The sequence below is a fragment of the Ambystoma mexicanum genome, chromosome 4q (genome assembly GCF_040938575.1).
Source record: "Ambystoma mexicanum isolate Mex_15411 chromosome 4q, UKY_AmexF1_1, whole genome shotgun sequence".
Lineage (NCBI taxonomy): Eukaryota > Metazoa > Chordata > Amphibia > Caudata > Ambystomatidae > Ambystoma > Ambystoma mexicanum.
In genome coordinates, this window is record NC_090928.1 from 795,346,548 (window position 1) to 795,363,530 (window position 16,983).

The 16,983-nt window shown below is 47.2% G+C and overlaps 1 protein-coding gene across 1 annotated transcript in view; it reads right to left on the reverse strand.

Moving 5' to 3' along the window:
• The window catches only part of CNRIP1 (cannabinoid receptor interacting protein 1), a 90,315-nt gene extending 79,252 nt beyond the window's left edge, over positions 1–11,063 (reverse strand). Inside the window, exons 1-2 of the mRNA XM_069608361.1 lie at positions 10,882–11,063; positions 9,824–9,968 (exon numbers count right to left, since the gene is read on the reverse strand). Coding sequence (XP_069464462.1) covers positions 9,824–9,968; positions 10,882–11,060 — 324 coding nt within the window. The 5' untranslated portion in view covers positions 11,061–11,063. The remainder of the gene's footprint in view (positions 1–9,823; positions 9,969–10,881) is intronic.
• Between the last annotated feature and the right edge of the window lie 5,920 nt (positions 11,064–16,983).

Genomic DNA, 16,983 nt, shown 5'->3' on the forward strand with positions numbered 1-16,983 from the left:
CCCTGAGTTCTACCAATAGGTGGGTTGCCTTTTCCTCTTCTCCTGATTGATCACTCTAGCCACCTTTTTGCTTTGCCTCCTCTTCTTTCTAGGGTGGTAAAATTCTTCATCAGGGATTGGGCTCAGTGATACCTGCTGGGACGGTGCACCTAGCTGCGCATCCTGAATTTCAGCCTCCCTAACCTCTTCTTCCTGCCCCGCGGGTGCTGGACTATCCACAATATCCAACACTTAATCTTCATTGATCCTTTCATCCTGATAATGCTGGTGGCATTACTCCCCCTCTCAACCTACCAGCCCCTTAATGAGAGTCGAGGAGTGTATTCCAGACTTCACCAGCTCTGCTTCAATTGCCTTGAGAGAGGCGTTTAACGTATATCCCTTGAAGAGCTTGGTGCAGATGGCAAGCACCGCTTTAATAAGGGAGAAGATCTCAGCTACTTCAGACAAATTATCTCGCTCACTAGATATGGTCTCGCTACTGTCCTCATTCGATGTTCGATGACAAGTCACTCCGCTCTGCGAGTCTTTCAAGATCAGGAGAGACCGATAAGCGTGAACCTATAATGTTCGGATTGGTCGCTGAATGTGCAACCAACCCCTCATTGCCTCCCTATACCATTGCCTCTCTTTGGAAACTGTAGCAAAGATTGATGAGGGAATTATTATCGATGGGAGGTAAATATTTAGGCTGGTCTTCTTGGCTTCATTTATTGTCCTGTACAGTGGGAGCCTCAGATGTTGATGGGGCACACACACCTCCCTTCCTCAATGCACAGAAGCGCCGGAAAATAGGTCATGATTTTGGCTGGCAGTTTAGTTTAGCTGGGGCAAAACACTTGTTTACAGAAGCCTTTATAGAGGGCGTCCCTGTATCAAGCACTGGTGATGTGGGAGCCGTAATACCTTCTTTACCATTTTTGCCTGATGGGGAAGGCGTCACCTGTACTCAACTCCTAGTTAGATATTGCATTCCTCTCTTAGGCATTTTTGAGGGTGATACACCCCCGAATGTACTAATTGAAATCCCTTCACCAAGGGCCAAGCACTCTCTCATGCGAATAAGGTGAGAATCTGCCACCCCTAGAAAGAACGACAAGGACCTGGAGAGCCAACTCTTACCAAGGGCAAGGTAGATACCGAGGCCAACTTCCATACAGGAGAGTGCAGTGTACTGCAGGCTGTTAACCAGTTGCGAGGGGTCTTCTCTACTCCTTCTGGGGCCGCTTTGGACTATGAAGAACTCCAATCCGCATACACCGCCACAGGCCGCTAGACACGACTAAAGGAAAGAACCTACAAGTGTCCTGCCCGTTCTCGTTTCCTCTCACTAGCACGAACATCAAGCCTCAAGCGTCAAGCCACACTGCGATGGGCTCTGCTACAAACTTTCCATACCAGCTGCTTCCAGCACCTTCAGCACCATACAGCATTTACCACCACAAAAAACCAACCATTGGAAATGGCCAAACGAGGAGCGGATGGTGAACATTTCCGAAGTATAAGTGTGGGCAAGCGTAGAGAGGCAGCACAAACCAATCAAAAGTGTTTTGGGGAAGTGAACATTTTTTTAAATGATGGGTTAAAATGTGCATTTTACAAGCCACTTTCAGTGAACAATTGCGAAAAAAGCCACACAGTATACAATAGGCTTTCTAAGGCAACATGAAAAATTGCAATAGATGCCAAGTCACCAGCAGTGCTTAGCAACATTTTGCAACACATTTTCACAATGCCTTTGCCCAAAATACATGCCAGCATTCTGCCAGTATAAAACAAAAATGCATGCTGGCTGCACTCATACATTCCCATAATGGCTACACCAGATTATACCAGTATTTCCGCAAAGAATATCCTTATATTAAATTTGACCATAATGTTAGTAATGATACTATTAGAAAACATGTCTGTGCTGGTCTGCCAGTAGATGGTAGTATCCCTACAAAGGAATAAACCTTTGTTGGCTTTGCCCGTAATACCAGTAAAAAATGTCATGCAACTGTAAAAGGCATGTCCATGCAGGCTGCATGGACACCATGTTGGCTTTGCCTATAATGCCAGCGAAAACATATGCCACTGTAATCAAACATACCTATGCTTGCTGTCACTGCACCTATGTAGTCCCTCACAATCGGAGGCTCACTGCCCTGCCCACATGCACACACATTAATAGACGCACACATACAACATACACTCTACCTCATTCACATGTGCACCTATACAACATATACACTATCTCACTCACATTTGCACCCATTCAACATACACTGCTCTCTCATCCATAAGGGCACCCAAACAGACAAACCCTTGCATGCATTCATAGATAGATACATACAGCAGGGCTCAAAATGTGACTCGCCAATAACCATTGGCGAGTGATAATGGACTCTTTGTGAGTAAGAAATGGTGTGATGTGTGTGTAGAAATTAGGTGGCAAGTGACTTTTTAATGGCTGGCTAGTAGCTTGCAACGTGAACTTTTGCACCCTGAAGTACAGTGTAGTATGGTGGAATTGTGCTCTCTAAAGAAGACTGCGAGGCTTTCATGGAGCAGAAGAACTAGGCAGGAAAGCATTACAATCACTTGATATCAACATTTAGTATGCATTATTACACAAGAATATTACTTCCTCCCCCTCCCCGAGTTCATCCCGCAGTCAAGTCTCCTTCTTCTTGTTCCTGTCCCTGTGGGGCGGACCAGCTCTCTAGGACCCTTCTGGCCAGCTGGGGTTTGTATGTTATGCTGGGAAGTCTCGATCAAATTCGAGGACCGGGTTCCAAATGTTCTGGAAGCGGTAGAGAAGACCTGCTCTGGCCGCGGTCACCTTCTCTGCGATGAGCACATCCCACAGTTTCACCCACCACACGGGCAGGAGTGGGCCCTCTGCCAATTTCCATGTGCGGGCCACCACTATTCTACCCGCCAACAGGCAGTGGGACAGCAGTTTAGCTGTGGGGCCTGTGCGAGGATTAATCCCCTGGACCGGGGCACCCAAGAGAATAGGTCCGGGCTCTAATGGGAGCGTAATGTGTGTGAGTTCTGCAATGACCGTCAGGCATTCTTTCTAAAGGTTCTGGACCTTGGGACAGGTCCATCACATGTGGAAGAAGGATCCCACCTGGCTGCATCGTCTCCAGCAGGCCGGGTCCACCGAATGATTCATGTGGTGCAGTCTTAAGGGGGGGTAGTACCAGTGTAGTAAAATTTTGTGGGCGCATTCTCTATTCGTAACACAGGTGGATGCTGATTGGGTGCGAGTCCAGATATCTACCCAGGCTTGGTCCTCTATATGGTGTCCCAAGTCTGCCTCCCATTGTGCCATGGCCCGGGATTTGGAGGTGAGAAACTCTTTTTGGAGGAGCTTATATAATGTGGAGATCTTACCTCGGAGTGGAAGGTCTTTGAGAGTAAGTTCTATGGGTGTGGGAAGGCGGATTGCCGCTCGGCGTGTCTGTGGGTGGGAGCACCAATGCCGTAATTGGAGGTAGGTGAACATGTCCATCTCTTGCAGGTGGAACCTTTCTTTATATTGTTCACAAGAGAGTGGTTGTCCTCCCTCGAAGAGTTGCCCTATAGACTCTAATCTGCCCACAATCCAGTTTTTGAAGTTTTTGAGAGCTGTCCCCGGGGTAAAAGCCGGGTTCAGAAAGACCGGAGATGAGGGGTTAAGTCCCCTTGGGATCTTCTTCAGCTTCAGTGTTTTATCCCATATGGCGATAGTATGCTTGGTGGTCAATAATAGCTCCTGCAATGGTCGTCTAGTTGCCTGTGAGATGTGGGGAAGAAAGCGTAGGGGAAGAGCTAGGCGCGGTTGTTCCATGTCCACCCATCTAGGACGATTATTGATTATTTGCCATGCTTGGGTGCATGCTAGTTGGCCTGCTATCTGGTACTTCTGGAGGTCTGGGACCCCCAGGCCACCAAGTTTTGCGTTCCCCATCATCGAGTCTCTTCGTATTCGGGCTTGTTTCCCCTTCCAGATAAATTGCAGCATTTTCCTCTGTAAATTCCTAAGTGCAGGGGTCGGGATCATCACCGGGAGGGCAGAACATGCATATAAAAATCTTGGGAGCAGGTTCATCTTGCATGCTGGGATCCTGCCCATCAGGGAGATCTCCTGGGACGCCCAGCGTTTCAGGTCGGTCTTTTGGTCCCTCTTTTACAGGAAGCTAATTTTAGATTGCATCAGCTGGCTCGTTTCATTCTTTTGAGTGGCATTTCTGAACGCTTTGCTTGGACTCTCAAACAATATGTAGAAAGGGTGACTAGAATAAGGAAGGACACACTTCTAAACACACCAATTATTGCGTCTATATTGGTTAATATGCATGTTAAGAGTAAATCATTGATTAATGCTCTTATGAGTGATTGTTCTTTAATGGAAATGTTTCCAAATAAAGATGATGATGATGATACACATACATACATACATACATACATACATACATATATGCACAAATGGGTTTTTTCTTACCTGCAGCCTTGGACTCCAAATGCCTCCTCGCATACTGCCACAATGGCCCTCCGGCTCCTGCCACCACGCAAACAGAAACCAGGAAGCAGGTAGAGCTTCTTGGTTCCTGTACATGCGCATTAGAGCCAGAGTGCCACCGGATCGCCTTTTGAGGCTCTCTGCATGTGCAGGGAGGTTATGCATATTTAGCCCTGCAGTTCCCTAGCTTGCATCCCCAATGGGTCATTCAAGACTTGGCAACAAAATGCCCTCGGCTTTACATGGCACATTGGGCATGTATGCTGGGTTACTACTGTCAAAGGGAAACCCTGTTTCCATGCACAGTAAAGCCAGCCCAGGCGCATTTCCACAGCAACTTGCTGCAGCTGAGGGAGCGCTCAGTGTTTTCACTGGGATGGCTTTGCTCCACCATAATGGGTGACAACTACACCCATTATGCACTTGAGAGATCTCAATGTCACCTAGCCTAGTAGGATCATTGTCTCTGTCTTCCCTCTGTTTCCCCTCCCCTCCCTCCTTGCGCCTTGAAACACTCGTGTATAAGCACGTTATAAATGCCATATCATATTATACACTATCACCCATTATGGATGAGCCGCCCCTGGTTCAAACCACGTTGATGTTCCCATCCCACTCTACTGAACAGCAGCCACCAAGAAGCCATTTTAAATGCCCCAATAAAAATTGTTGATTAAAATGTATCCACCTATCTGACAACTCAAGTGCAACAGGCAATTTTAACATCCTGCTTAACACACTAACAAAACATTGCTGCCACCATCAAAACCATGGTGCCTGCAGCCCTCATTAAAATCATCTCTGAAGATGCATGCATTCTCCACCATCCCTTCAACGGCACAACTCATTAGGCATTCTTCTGGAGGCAGTGAAAACTGGACAAGGTGTCCCTCACTAGGCCCATGTAAACTTACAAACTATCGATCCAACAATCACCTTCTCTTCATCTACAACAGCATTTTTTTTTAAAGCTGTGGCAACATAATTGCACAGAGGAACTGGCAAACTCACCCTCCTTCAGCAATACCAATCAGGTTTCCATTTGAAACTAAGCATGGAGACCACCAGCCACCAAGCCATTAATGATCCACACCTCACCATAGGAATACACGCCTGCTGGTGCTTCTAGTCTCTCGCTTGCACTTGACACAGACAGAACGGTTCATGGCATTCTGACCTCGCACATGAGTTTAGATTACCAAGTACTGTGTGTGTTCCCCTTGTAGCTCATCAACAGGCAACCGCTCAACCGGGTGGGCTCCTATTACCCTTTTAAATGCCTAGTCACCTGTGCCATTGCTCAAGGTTCTGTAGCCTCACCAATCATCTCCAATCTCTATGTGGAATGTTCCTCAACAAAGAAAATCCACCAATTTTTCTCATGCGTTTGACAGTGTTGAACGCCAAATTCTATGGGAGAAGCTTAAAGTATGGAATTGTCCACCTGACCTTTTGGATGCAATAAAGGAGCTGCATACCAACACAACCATACAGATTAGACTGGACCAAAGAGACACCCTATCCCCCCTAATTCCAACCTTTAAGGGTGTAAAACAGGGATGCCCCTTAGCCGCTACTGTCTTCAACCTTTTTATCTATGACATCGGATCATCACTAAACGAGATAGCAGCCTTTCCCCCGAAAATCCATGGGTCACAACTGGGCTGGCTCCTATATGCCGACGATTTAATACTCTTGGACGTTACACCTGTCGGATTGCAAAGAAAACTTGATGCCTTGGAAAGATACGTAAATAAAAATGAGCTTCGTATCAATAAGAAAAAATGCGAAATCTTGATACTACGCAACCTGGCATCTCGTAAAAGAGGACCTTCCCAATTTGTTTGGCACTTGGAAAAAACACCTCTTCGCATTTCCCCCCAGATAAAGTACCTGGGATCCTTGATAAGTGCCAACATAAACGACAATCCCTGGGTTGAGGCAACCAAGAGAAAGTGTCTGCAACTAGCTTGCCAAGCAGCTATTCTAAACAAAAGATTTGGAAAATTTTCCATAAAACCCATGATTGACTTCTACAGACAAAAGGTTATAGCAGCCCTCATCTATGGTGCAGAAAACATGTTTGGCTGTCCCTCGGAGTTGTGGAGTACACTCGAAAACATTTTTTGGACCAGGGCATTACATCTTCCTAAAGGTTGTCCTACATGTAATATAAGATTCAAACTGGGTTTGACATCCATCCAAGCGAGGGTGTGCTGGAATGCGCTATTGCTATATAGAAAGACCCAGATCTTAAACCCGGTCCCCCAATTCAAAATCTTACACAAGCCGGACAACGACCCGCAATACACAATTCTCTCGAAATGGGATCAAACATGTACAGAAATCCTTGAGACAAACAACATAAAGATTGTAACTTTACTTGAAAATCCCGATAAGGCAAAATCAAAATTATGGAGCTCGGACTGGCATCAAACCTGCGTCGACAGAACATGCTCTCGACTCATAAAAGATGCACCACCCGAAGCAAGAGAGCTGGACAAATTACAACCATATTTGACACAATCTCCAGACCAGATCTCGAGACTTTTATATTTGCATTTTCGTTTAAACCTCTTTTTGACTAAAGATCGAACAAGCACTTGGGCATCCAAAGAAACCTCTGATCTTATTTGTCGTTTCTGTGAACATTCTATAGAGAACTTAAAACACTTGATCTTGTTTTGCCCAAAGTTCCGCTCACTACGAACAAAATTGTTCAGACCTCTCTTTGAGGCCCGTCAAACTTATTCAGCCAATGATTGGTGGAAAGCTATGTTTGACGGTTCCGATCGCAAAGTCTTGTTTGAAAGACCTAAAACTCAACTTGGCTGAACCGAATCCCACACCAGTAAGGAACTGTTGAGTCGAACACCAACGATAAGTGGTGTGGGTTCGTATGGAACAATGTAACTGCGATGGTTTAATAATTATTTTTTCTTGTTTTTCTATTAAAGGTTTTCTTTTGTAAACCGAATAAAAAATGTAAAAAAAAAAAAAGAAAATCCACCAATAAGGGCACAACATAAACTGCACAAGAAAAGTGCAATGACATCCACTGCCTAAAACACTGTCTCCAGCTCTTCCCTATATCATAGACCCGATGTGTGTATTCTCGACATACAAGTGCAGATTCCAGGTATGTTCATATTTTTGTTTGCTTCCCATCCTTGTCTGTATGTTAGGCCACACTCAGTGCTTTTCCCCTCTCCGCCCCTCTCCTTCACATATCCTCAGACCTTCCTCCAAGCCCTCTGCCCCTTCTTTTTTCATTAAAATATGTTCATATATACAAACTGCATTCTCTGGAACATGTACCCAGAAAATGCAATTCCTTTCAATGTTTTTTTTTAAATAGACAGCACCCTGTTCAGGCATGGATGTGACGCGCCTACTTACAACACAACACAAAAAAAAGAGAATGAGTCCTCCTCAGTGTCCAAGACAAACTCACTCTTGACAGGTCCATCGGAAATGCAGCTGAGTGGATTCTCGGCTTCAGCATCCACACTGCAACCTCTTTTTCCAAGCCAACATAACTAGAAAGGAAAGATCAAACTGCATGTCACCAGCTCTCACTCCTCTGCAAAATGAAGCTTCCCCAACCCGCCAGCAGATCAGAACTATTGCACAGCCTTGGTTCACTCTCATCTCGATGGCGGCAACGCCGTACTGACCAGTATCACCTGAAATCACCATAGCCCGTCCGAACGCTTCCCACTGCACTGCTGCAAAGCAATTTGAACACGTCATTCCGAATATGTATAAAATAACTTCTTGAAGCAGGCATCCACATCAAAACAGCATGCCTCACTTTTAAGGCAATGGCATCCAACACCCCATCCTGCCTGCCCAAAGATTTTTGATGACCTAGGCAGCATTTAAAGCAAAGACATTCCAGGCTCAAATCCAACAACTGCAAGAAAGGAAAGACCAGGAAACATCCTTCTTCTGCTATTCAACCAGTATCTGGAACAACCTGCCAACTGGTGCCGGGTAAGCTCCGTCCACCTACACTCCAGAAAACAACTAAAAACTCTCCTATTCCGACAACAATTCACTGACCCCTAAACAACTTAACACTCACCCCTGGAAATCACATGATGCAAGTTTCCATATACTGTGTTCTGTTTATAGGCTAGGTTTGTCCTTTGAAGAAACATTCATACACCGGCATACATGCAACAATAGGCCTTGACTGATCAATGATAGAGATACTTATGAGCTCTTGTATGTTAAGCCCCTTTCATAGTCAATAGCTTTGAATAATCCCCCAACTTCTGCTTCCCACAAACCCTTGCAGATGCTTCAGGTTTACCAATTATTTGCTTTGTATCAACACATGTTTACCCTGGTGAAGGCCGCCTTATAATTAACTCTCTGGCCGAAACATTCAGCACTACCAATCAGGTTTCCATTTGAAACTAAGCATGGAGACCACCAGCCACCAAGCCATTAATGACCCACACCTCACCATGGGAATACACGCCTGCTGGTGCTTCTAGTCTCTCACTTGCACTTGACACAGACAGAACGGTTCATGGCATTCTGACCTCGCTCATGAGTTTTGACGGCTGAGTACTGTGTGTGTTCACCTTGTAGCTCATCAACAGGCAACTGCTCAACTGGGTGGGCTCCTATTACCCTTTTACATGCCCAGTCACCTGTGCCGTTGCTCAAGGTTCTGTAGCCTCACCCATCATCTCCAATCTCTATGTGGAATGATACTAAACAAAGAAAATCCACCAATAAGGGCACAACACAAACTGCACAAGAAAAGTGCAATGACATCCACTGCCTCAAACACTGTCTCCAGCTCTCTCCTATATCATAGACCCGATGTGTGCATTCTCGACATACAAGTGCAGAATCCAGGTATGATATGCCGACCCTCTGACAAACCTATGCACTCTGAGACTACTATGGTGGTGATTTGGAACAGACAAAAACATATGAAGGCAACCTATGCCAGCATGTACAGTCTTTGTCCATCTGAACCACCATATTCATTCCAGCAATGACAGGCTCTGTCCTAACCCTTCACTGCCAAACGAATCCACTGGAAGTCTTCACTTTAGAGGTTGAACCTTAACATATTGGTTCTGATTTTCCCATTCCAATGTAGGTGCTATCCCCTTCTGAAATAAAAGAACAAGGCCTTGCCTCCCTTTACCCCACATGTTGGCCACCCGTCTGTACACAGATTTGGTGCTTTTTGCATTTGTAGAAAAATCGATGCCTTGACATTAATGTGCAGTTCTTGGCCCTTCCCTATTGATAGTGCAGTGGTCAATGTGCACAGTCAGTAATGCATCACCCCAAAATCCGTACCTGAATAATGACTTGCAGCGGCTGCCTCTCCCCGCTTTTGGTGTGGATCACCCCTTCGGTGTCGTAGAAGGCTGTGTAGCAGGCCGTCTGCGGGTCTCTGGATTTCTCTTCTAAGGGGAGAATCAAGCCCCCTATATTCATGGTGCTGAAACAGACAGCAGTGCAAAGGTCACCAATCCGCACACATTAGCCGGGTCACTCACACCTTGGGGTCACGCGGGGGAGCATATTCTGGTTCAGCCACACCTAGCAATGTGTGTGCGCCTTTTTAATTCGTGCAATCTCTCCCCTTTGTTCGCTAATGATATGGAGTGAGAGTTGGTGAAGACACGGCTAACGTTTGTGCTGCATCCTGGAAACTACCGATACACATGGAACGCTGGCAGTGCCTGCTTATCTGTGGGCATGCGTTGCTGTGGCCGATATTTAATCGCCTTAGCCAGGCGCGTGTCCGCTCCCAAGACCCTGCTGCTCAATGCTTGTTGCTGCCAAACGTTAAATCCACATTAATACCCCCCTTTCTTCTTCAGCGCTGGGATACCATGGTGACAGTGGCCAGATTATACATGGTTGGCATGTTGGCTGATGGCATGAGCCATAGGCAATTCGCAGAGGACGGGTCAGCGGACGGTAGAGCGCCCGCACTGCAGATAGTAAATGCCTAAATTGCGTGTATGTATCACAGCGTCCACTTACGGATACACCCCGGGGCTGGCACTACGGGCATCAGTGGCGCTGGGCATGACGCCTGCCCCGGCGAATGCTTAACCCCCCCCCCCCCCTCCCCTCAGATCAATGGTTGCTGTAAAGCGCCTTATCCGGGAAATCCGAAATGAATCGCTTCTATAAAGCTCGAGGGATTTAGGGCAGCACAGACATACTGTATGTCACATACTCGTATACAATAATACAAAAAACACTTGGCAAAAATGACATATGAACTGCGCAACGTCTAAAATTATATAAAGCAGAGAAGACTGGAAAAGAAACAGAAAAACAATAATTTCCGAGCGAGCAGCTGCTTGGAAGGGAAAATGCGAGAATCACGCGGTACTTACGTGGCCTGTAACGTCCCTGGTTTGAGAACCACCTCGATTTTATATTTAGCCCCGGTCAGTAATTTGATGGTCCGGTTCTGGCCAAACCTCTGCCCGTCCACCTTGAAATAAACGGGCCCGTCATTCGGCTGGATTTTTAAGGCGACGGCGATCTTCACCAGGTTGGGGATTTCTCCCATGGCTGTGGGAGAGGCGGCTCGGTGCTGGAGGAGTGGGGGGTGATGAGGGCGATGTCAGGGGGAGCCGGGCTCTGAGGAGCAGCTGGGGAGGTTTGCTCCTAAGCAGCATAGAGAGTGCCGTCTGCGCGGTCCCTCCCCGTCCCCTGGGGGAGAGCGGCCTTCACGGCGCAAATGCAGAACCCTGAGCCAGCATTAACAACACCCGAGCCCTTCCCGCCTGCTAATGCTGCACTGATAACCCGGCAAAACGCACGGGCGCGGGGAGGAAATCAGGTCCTTGGCCCAGGCGGCAGCAGAGACTGGGCGAGCAGGCATCGGAAGGAACAGGAGGAGGTGGGAGGAGGGAGAGACACTGGCACACGCATTCGGATGCGCTGTGTTTAGGGGCACCAGGCTCTGCCATGGTGTGATAAGATTGGTGTCGGATTACTTGCCCTCTTGGTGTGGGACTGTGTATAGATTCCCCACTGGGCTAACCCCTTTTCCGTGTAAAAATGTAAACTGGCTCTCGAGATAACACCACCATGAAGCAGGCATTGCCACATCATCATCCCTCTTTAATGAGCTGTTTTATTGTGGCCATTTCCCGCTCTTCTAAAAAATAACATCCGTGTTTTCCATAAAGCCCTGATTATTCAGCTTCCGAGGAAGAGGTGGTATTATGATCAAATTTAAGGGCATTTTGTCTGCCAGGCAAGGGTGAAGGGTTTAGGCAATGCTGCCAAGACTCACACCTATGCCTGAAAGCAGAACACGCCTCTTTGAGCGCTTTACCCGGCGAGCTGTCTCAAATGAGAGTGTCCTTAACTCACACTGCAATTGGGGAACTGGTAAAGTTTTTTAAACAACTACACACAAAGAAGTGCTGGTATGTAATGTCACACCTTTTTCCCGCACATTCTGAGGCTGGTAAGAAGGGTATTTTCAGTCGGAAAGGTGAACATGATCCAGAGTTCATAATCCAAATGCGTAGGAGTGAATGCCCCAATTACTTACCAGAGATTCTAATACCGACTATACCATATATGGGCCAGGACCAACCCAGCATGACTCTTACTTTGGGCGCTGACTCCAAAGCAGCAGATGCATTTAGCCATGTCTTCACCCCTGAGCTCCCCACAATGACCGCTGGCAGGAACTGAGTTGGACCCTTTCCCATCGACTCTCATTAAGGAGACCGTTGGGACACTACCTCGCAAATATCACTAGCCAGCCTTTTTTGACTTGTGATTTCCAAGCTGTTAGGCAGAATCATGTGCAGTACCCTTTGGGACCACTACACACAATTAGGACTACAAGTGTAAGCACAATTTCACCTTTGGTACAATCCTGTACTACACAGTAAAGTGGTAGCGATGGCTGAGCAGCCAGACTGATCTCAAGAGTAAAGTGAGCAGTACAAGAAGTTACACAAAGGACAGCAATTACTATAGTTCAAACAAACACTGATTCAAGGTTTCTGAATAAAAGAATATACATTTATTTACACCATCATTTATAAAACAGTTCACTATTATAAAGCAGCAGAAAATCACAGTCTTAATATACTACAATAACACCCAATCAATTCTGGACAAGTTCAGCTCAAAACGAAGCAATTTAAAAGGGAGAAAAGGCAAAGTTATTCAAAATCAACAACACCAACAAGTTATAGGCAGGGCAATCTAGAAAAGGATACTACAACTAGGATTCAAGTCAATAGGTCTGGGTCAATGTTAATGGTTCAGAGTCTTTGCAGAGGATTACACAGTTCAGAGTAGTTTGCGGTTAAGTCTTTGCCAAGAGTTCAAAATGAAGTTGGTCGGAGGTAAAGTTATTTAAAGGAGAAGAGAAGGACAAGCCTTCGGAATGGTGAAAAATTTCAAGCACTTTCACCACGGTCGGACGGAAAGAACGACCGGATTTGCACAGTACCTCACAAGAAGAATGCTGTAGCTGAGGCAGTTGTTCCTGGCAGTTCCTGCAGGCTCGCGGTTCCTGAAGCTTCAGTCATGGTAACAATAAGGAGGACGGCTGAAGGGTCCTGCACTGCGCAGGGAAGAAGCCAGCAGCGGAGCAAAACATTGAATAAAAGGTGCGCTCCTTAAAACCCAAACTGGTTCTCTTCCCACTAGCTATCCGATCTACTGCAGCGATGCACAGCAAATTCAACCAGGATGAGGACAAGTGCCTGGCGTTTGACGAGCTGATTGTTCCCACCAAGCTCAAGGGAAGAAGATTCCTTGCAGATCTCCTCTGTCGTCGAAGTTTCAGGCAATTCGGACTTGCAGCAGGGCTTCACCGGGTGTCCAGTAGTTGCAGCAGTTGTCTTCCTTCAGCTCCTCGTTAGTTCTCTCGTTCCAGTGGCGACTCTACCTTCCAGTCCCAGAGACTGGCTTTTTATGCACCAAATCCCCCATTCACACAGCCTGGCTGCCAATCACACAGCAGGGTGGCTGTCCTGGCAGGACAGTCATCTAGCCAATCAAACAAGAGTGACTTGGGTTTCCAAGGAAAGCCTGTGCAGGGGGCCTCAAACCCCTCCCTCACATCCTGCCGACTCAGACACTCAGGCGCCTAAGGAGGGCTTCTGTGCAGAAGCCTGCCAAAGGACGGCAACAAAGGAACCTTGGTGCGCAGAGTAAAACACTAGAAAGACCTTTACTAAAAGATATGGCAAAAGAACTCAACCGGAACCAAGTTAGAATAAACGTGGATTACCGGGTTTTGTTCGAGGCTACCACCATAGCCTCTAACGGTACCAAGGCTATTTTCATAGTCCGTGGTAGAATAAAAATGGTAGATACCACTGCCACCAGCCAAATCTTAGAGAAAGGGGAACAAAATAATGTTCCATGAGAATCAGACGAAATGGGATAACTATTAACCCCTCCAGTACTGTATTGGAAGATAGGGTGTTCTCAGTCTGTAGATTTAAAAAGATTAATAAAGTCAATGGTAACTTTACATGTTCTGGGAGACAGTAGTCAGTCACATAAAATGGAGTTTGAAGTGGGAAGTCTAAAAAGACAACCCTGTGTCACTGCACTAAAGGTGCTGTGTGACACACAATAAAAAGATGATGCCTATGGAGTGGGTGAGACGTCATAGTCCATGAGCATAAAAATGTGCAACACACAGCAAAACACATGTAAGAGTGGGAAAAAAGGCTCACACTCTTACTAGGTAAAACCAATTGAACCCTAGAAATCCAGCAAAGCTGCTGAGGGACTCACTAGGTAAGGGAAATTATCCATTCTGGAGAATTCTCCCTAAAACCAGCTCCTAAAAAAAATCCTGGTTCAAACTCTATATAAAAAAGGCAGTATCTTAAGATGATGTCCTCCACAATTATCTCCCTATTGCCAGGCTCTGTCTGGGAATATTTTTGTGAAGGAAATATTCACCCAGCTGGAACAATTTTTGGAAGAAAGTGGCTTTATTGAGGGTGTTCACTTCAGCTTCACACCTGGTCATCCAAATCCGCTTTGTTTAGCATGGCAGGTTTGTTGATGGCAGTTGGTGAGCAGGTGCAAGTGGATCTAGGTCACATGGCCTAAGCCCCACTCACCTTCTTAGCCCTGCCTCTTCCTTCTGGCTCTTAACCCTTAGATCAATGGCATCGCTCACCTGGGCGTCCGTAGTAAAGGGCAGATGAAGAAAAGGGCAATTCCTGTTTGGACCTTTTCGGACCGTGGGATCGAGGGCTCGAACCCCTGCTCAGAAAACAGATAAGCATGCACTGACATGTATTATCTCCCTCTGTCCCCACAGGCCATTGAACAGGCTGTCCCGGGAGGATAGCTCAGCAGCAACGTGCTTGCCTTGGAAGCAAGACTACATGGAGCAACACAGGTTCGATCCCCGGGTCCGCACTTAGAAACCTCGGGGTATTAAGCGTGTTATAAATAACCTATCATATCATATCATTCCCACCATCACCAGGGAACACCAACATCCATGACAACGCCACCCTCTAAGGCATGGACTCCACAATGCAGCCACCTCACCCACATCAGCCCCAAGCCCATCCGCATCCCCTCACCATCCACAACACGGAAATTGATGCTCGCCAATGTCCGCTCAGCTATCACCCATGCAGCAGACATCACCAACCTCATCATTACACATGACCTTGATGCCATCTTCGCCACTGAGAGCTGGCTGACACCCACCTCCACCCAAGGCGTCCTTGTCTCCGATGACTACCGCATCCAATACAGAGACAGGCCGAACAAGACAGGCGAGTACTCGCAGTCATCCACAAGACCTCATGTCCTGCACCAGACTTGACATCGACAACATTGGCTCCTTCGAGGTCCTTTCCTGCCACCTCCTGCTCTCCCCGATGGACACAGTCACCTTCCACCTCATCTACAGACCACCCAAACCCAACAATGCCTTCATCAGAGATTTCACCGACCGGGTCACCACCATGTCCCTCACAAACACCAACATCTTCCCAGGCGTCTTCAACCTCCCAGGCAACAAGGCCACCAAACCGATGAAGGAAGCTCTCCTCGTCCTTCTCGACGCCCTCAGCCTGACACAGCATAAGAAAGACCCAGCACACAAGAAATGTAACGTCATCAACCTAATCATCACCACACTGTCTTCCATCCACTACAGCACTCCTCTCCCGCTTGACTGGTTTGACCACCTAGCCATGCCTGTCAACATCCTGCACACCACCCCAGTCAAGAACTCCCAGCAAAAACCCATCAGACAAACATTCATGTCCTTCAAGAACTTCCTGGTGGAAGAGCCTCATGAAAGACCTCGCCAACCTCCACCTTACATGGACCGAACACCCCCAACCAAACTGCGACACTCTACTGGAAGCACTTCATGCCACCCTCTCAGCCTCCATCGACCGACCCTCCATCGACCGACACACGCCTCTGAAACTGTCAGCACCCTGGTAAACACATGAGCTCAACCTCGGCAAAAGAGTAATCTGGAAACAAGAGAAAACATGGTGACGCTCCAGGACCGCATGTGACCTGGCACTCCTCAAGGAACTCCGAGCAGCCTGCTGACAACTTATCAACACATTCAAGGCCTCCTACCATAGCACAAGCCAACAACAAAGGCATAGCACTCTTCAGAGTGGACAAGGACTGCGTCAACCCGCTAACCGACTCTGCCATATCACACTCCATCGAAAAATCCGCCATCATCAACACCCTCTTCATTGACAAAATCTACAAGATTCGCCAGCACATAAAGACCAATTCTGCATCCACAGAGCCACCTTAGGTCCCGCCTCATGATATCCCCACACCCTGGAAAACATTCAAGACACTCTCGACAGAGGAATTAGTACCCTGGCCACCCTCGAAGCTACATCGTATACAGATGGCAACCTCCCAGCATCCATCCTCAAGACCCTCCTTGCAGAAGCTCTCCTTCCCTACCTGGAGATCAACAGCTCCCTAACTGAAGGCACCCTCCCATCGACCCTAAAAACAGGACAAATCCTCCTTCTAGTAAAGAAACCCACTCTGAATCCTGACGACCTAGGTAACTATCGCCCCATCACCCATCTTCCCTTCCTAGGTAAGATCATAGAGGAAGTGTTAGCCACACAACTGCAGCAACACATCAACACCAACAATCTCCTCCAAACCTACAAATCCAGGTTCAGACCCAGATGCAGCATGGAGAGAGCAACCATACAGGTGCTTGACGATGCCCTCAACATCGTTGATGACGCCACCCCTGCCTCCTGGTTCTACTCAACCTCACAGCCTCTATCAACACTGTAGACCACCAGGTACTCACAGACACCCTACATTGGTGCACAGGGATCAGCAGCCTCGTCCTACGCTAGTCCTACCTCACCAACCGCCAGCAGTTAGTTCAGATGGACTCCTCTAGATCACCAATTCTACCCACCATCTTTGCGATCCTGCAGGGTTCCATCCTCTCCCCAGTGATCTTC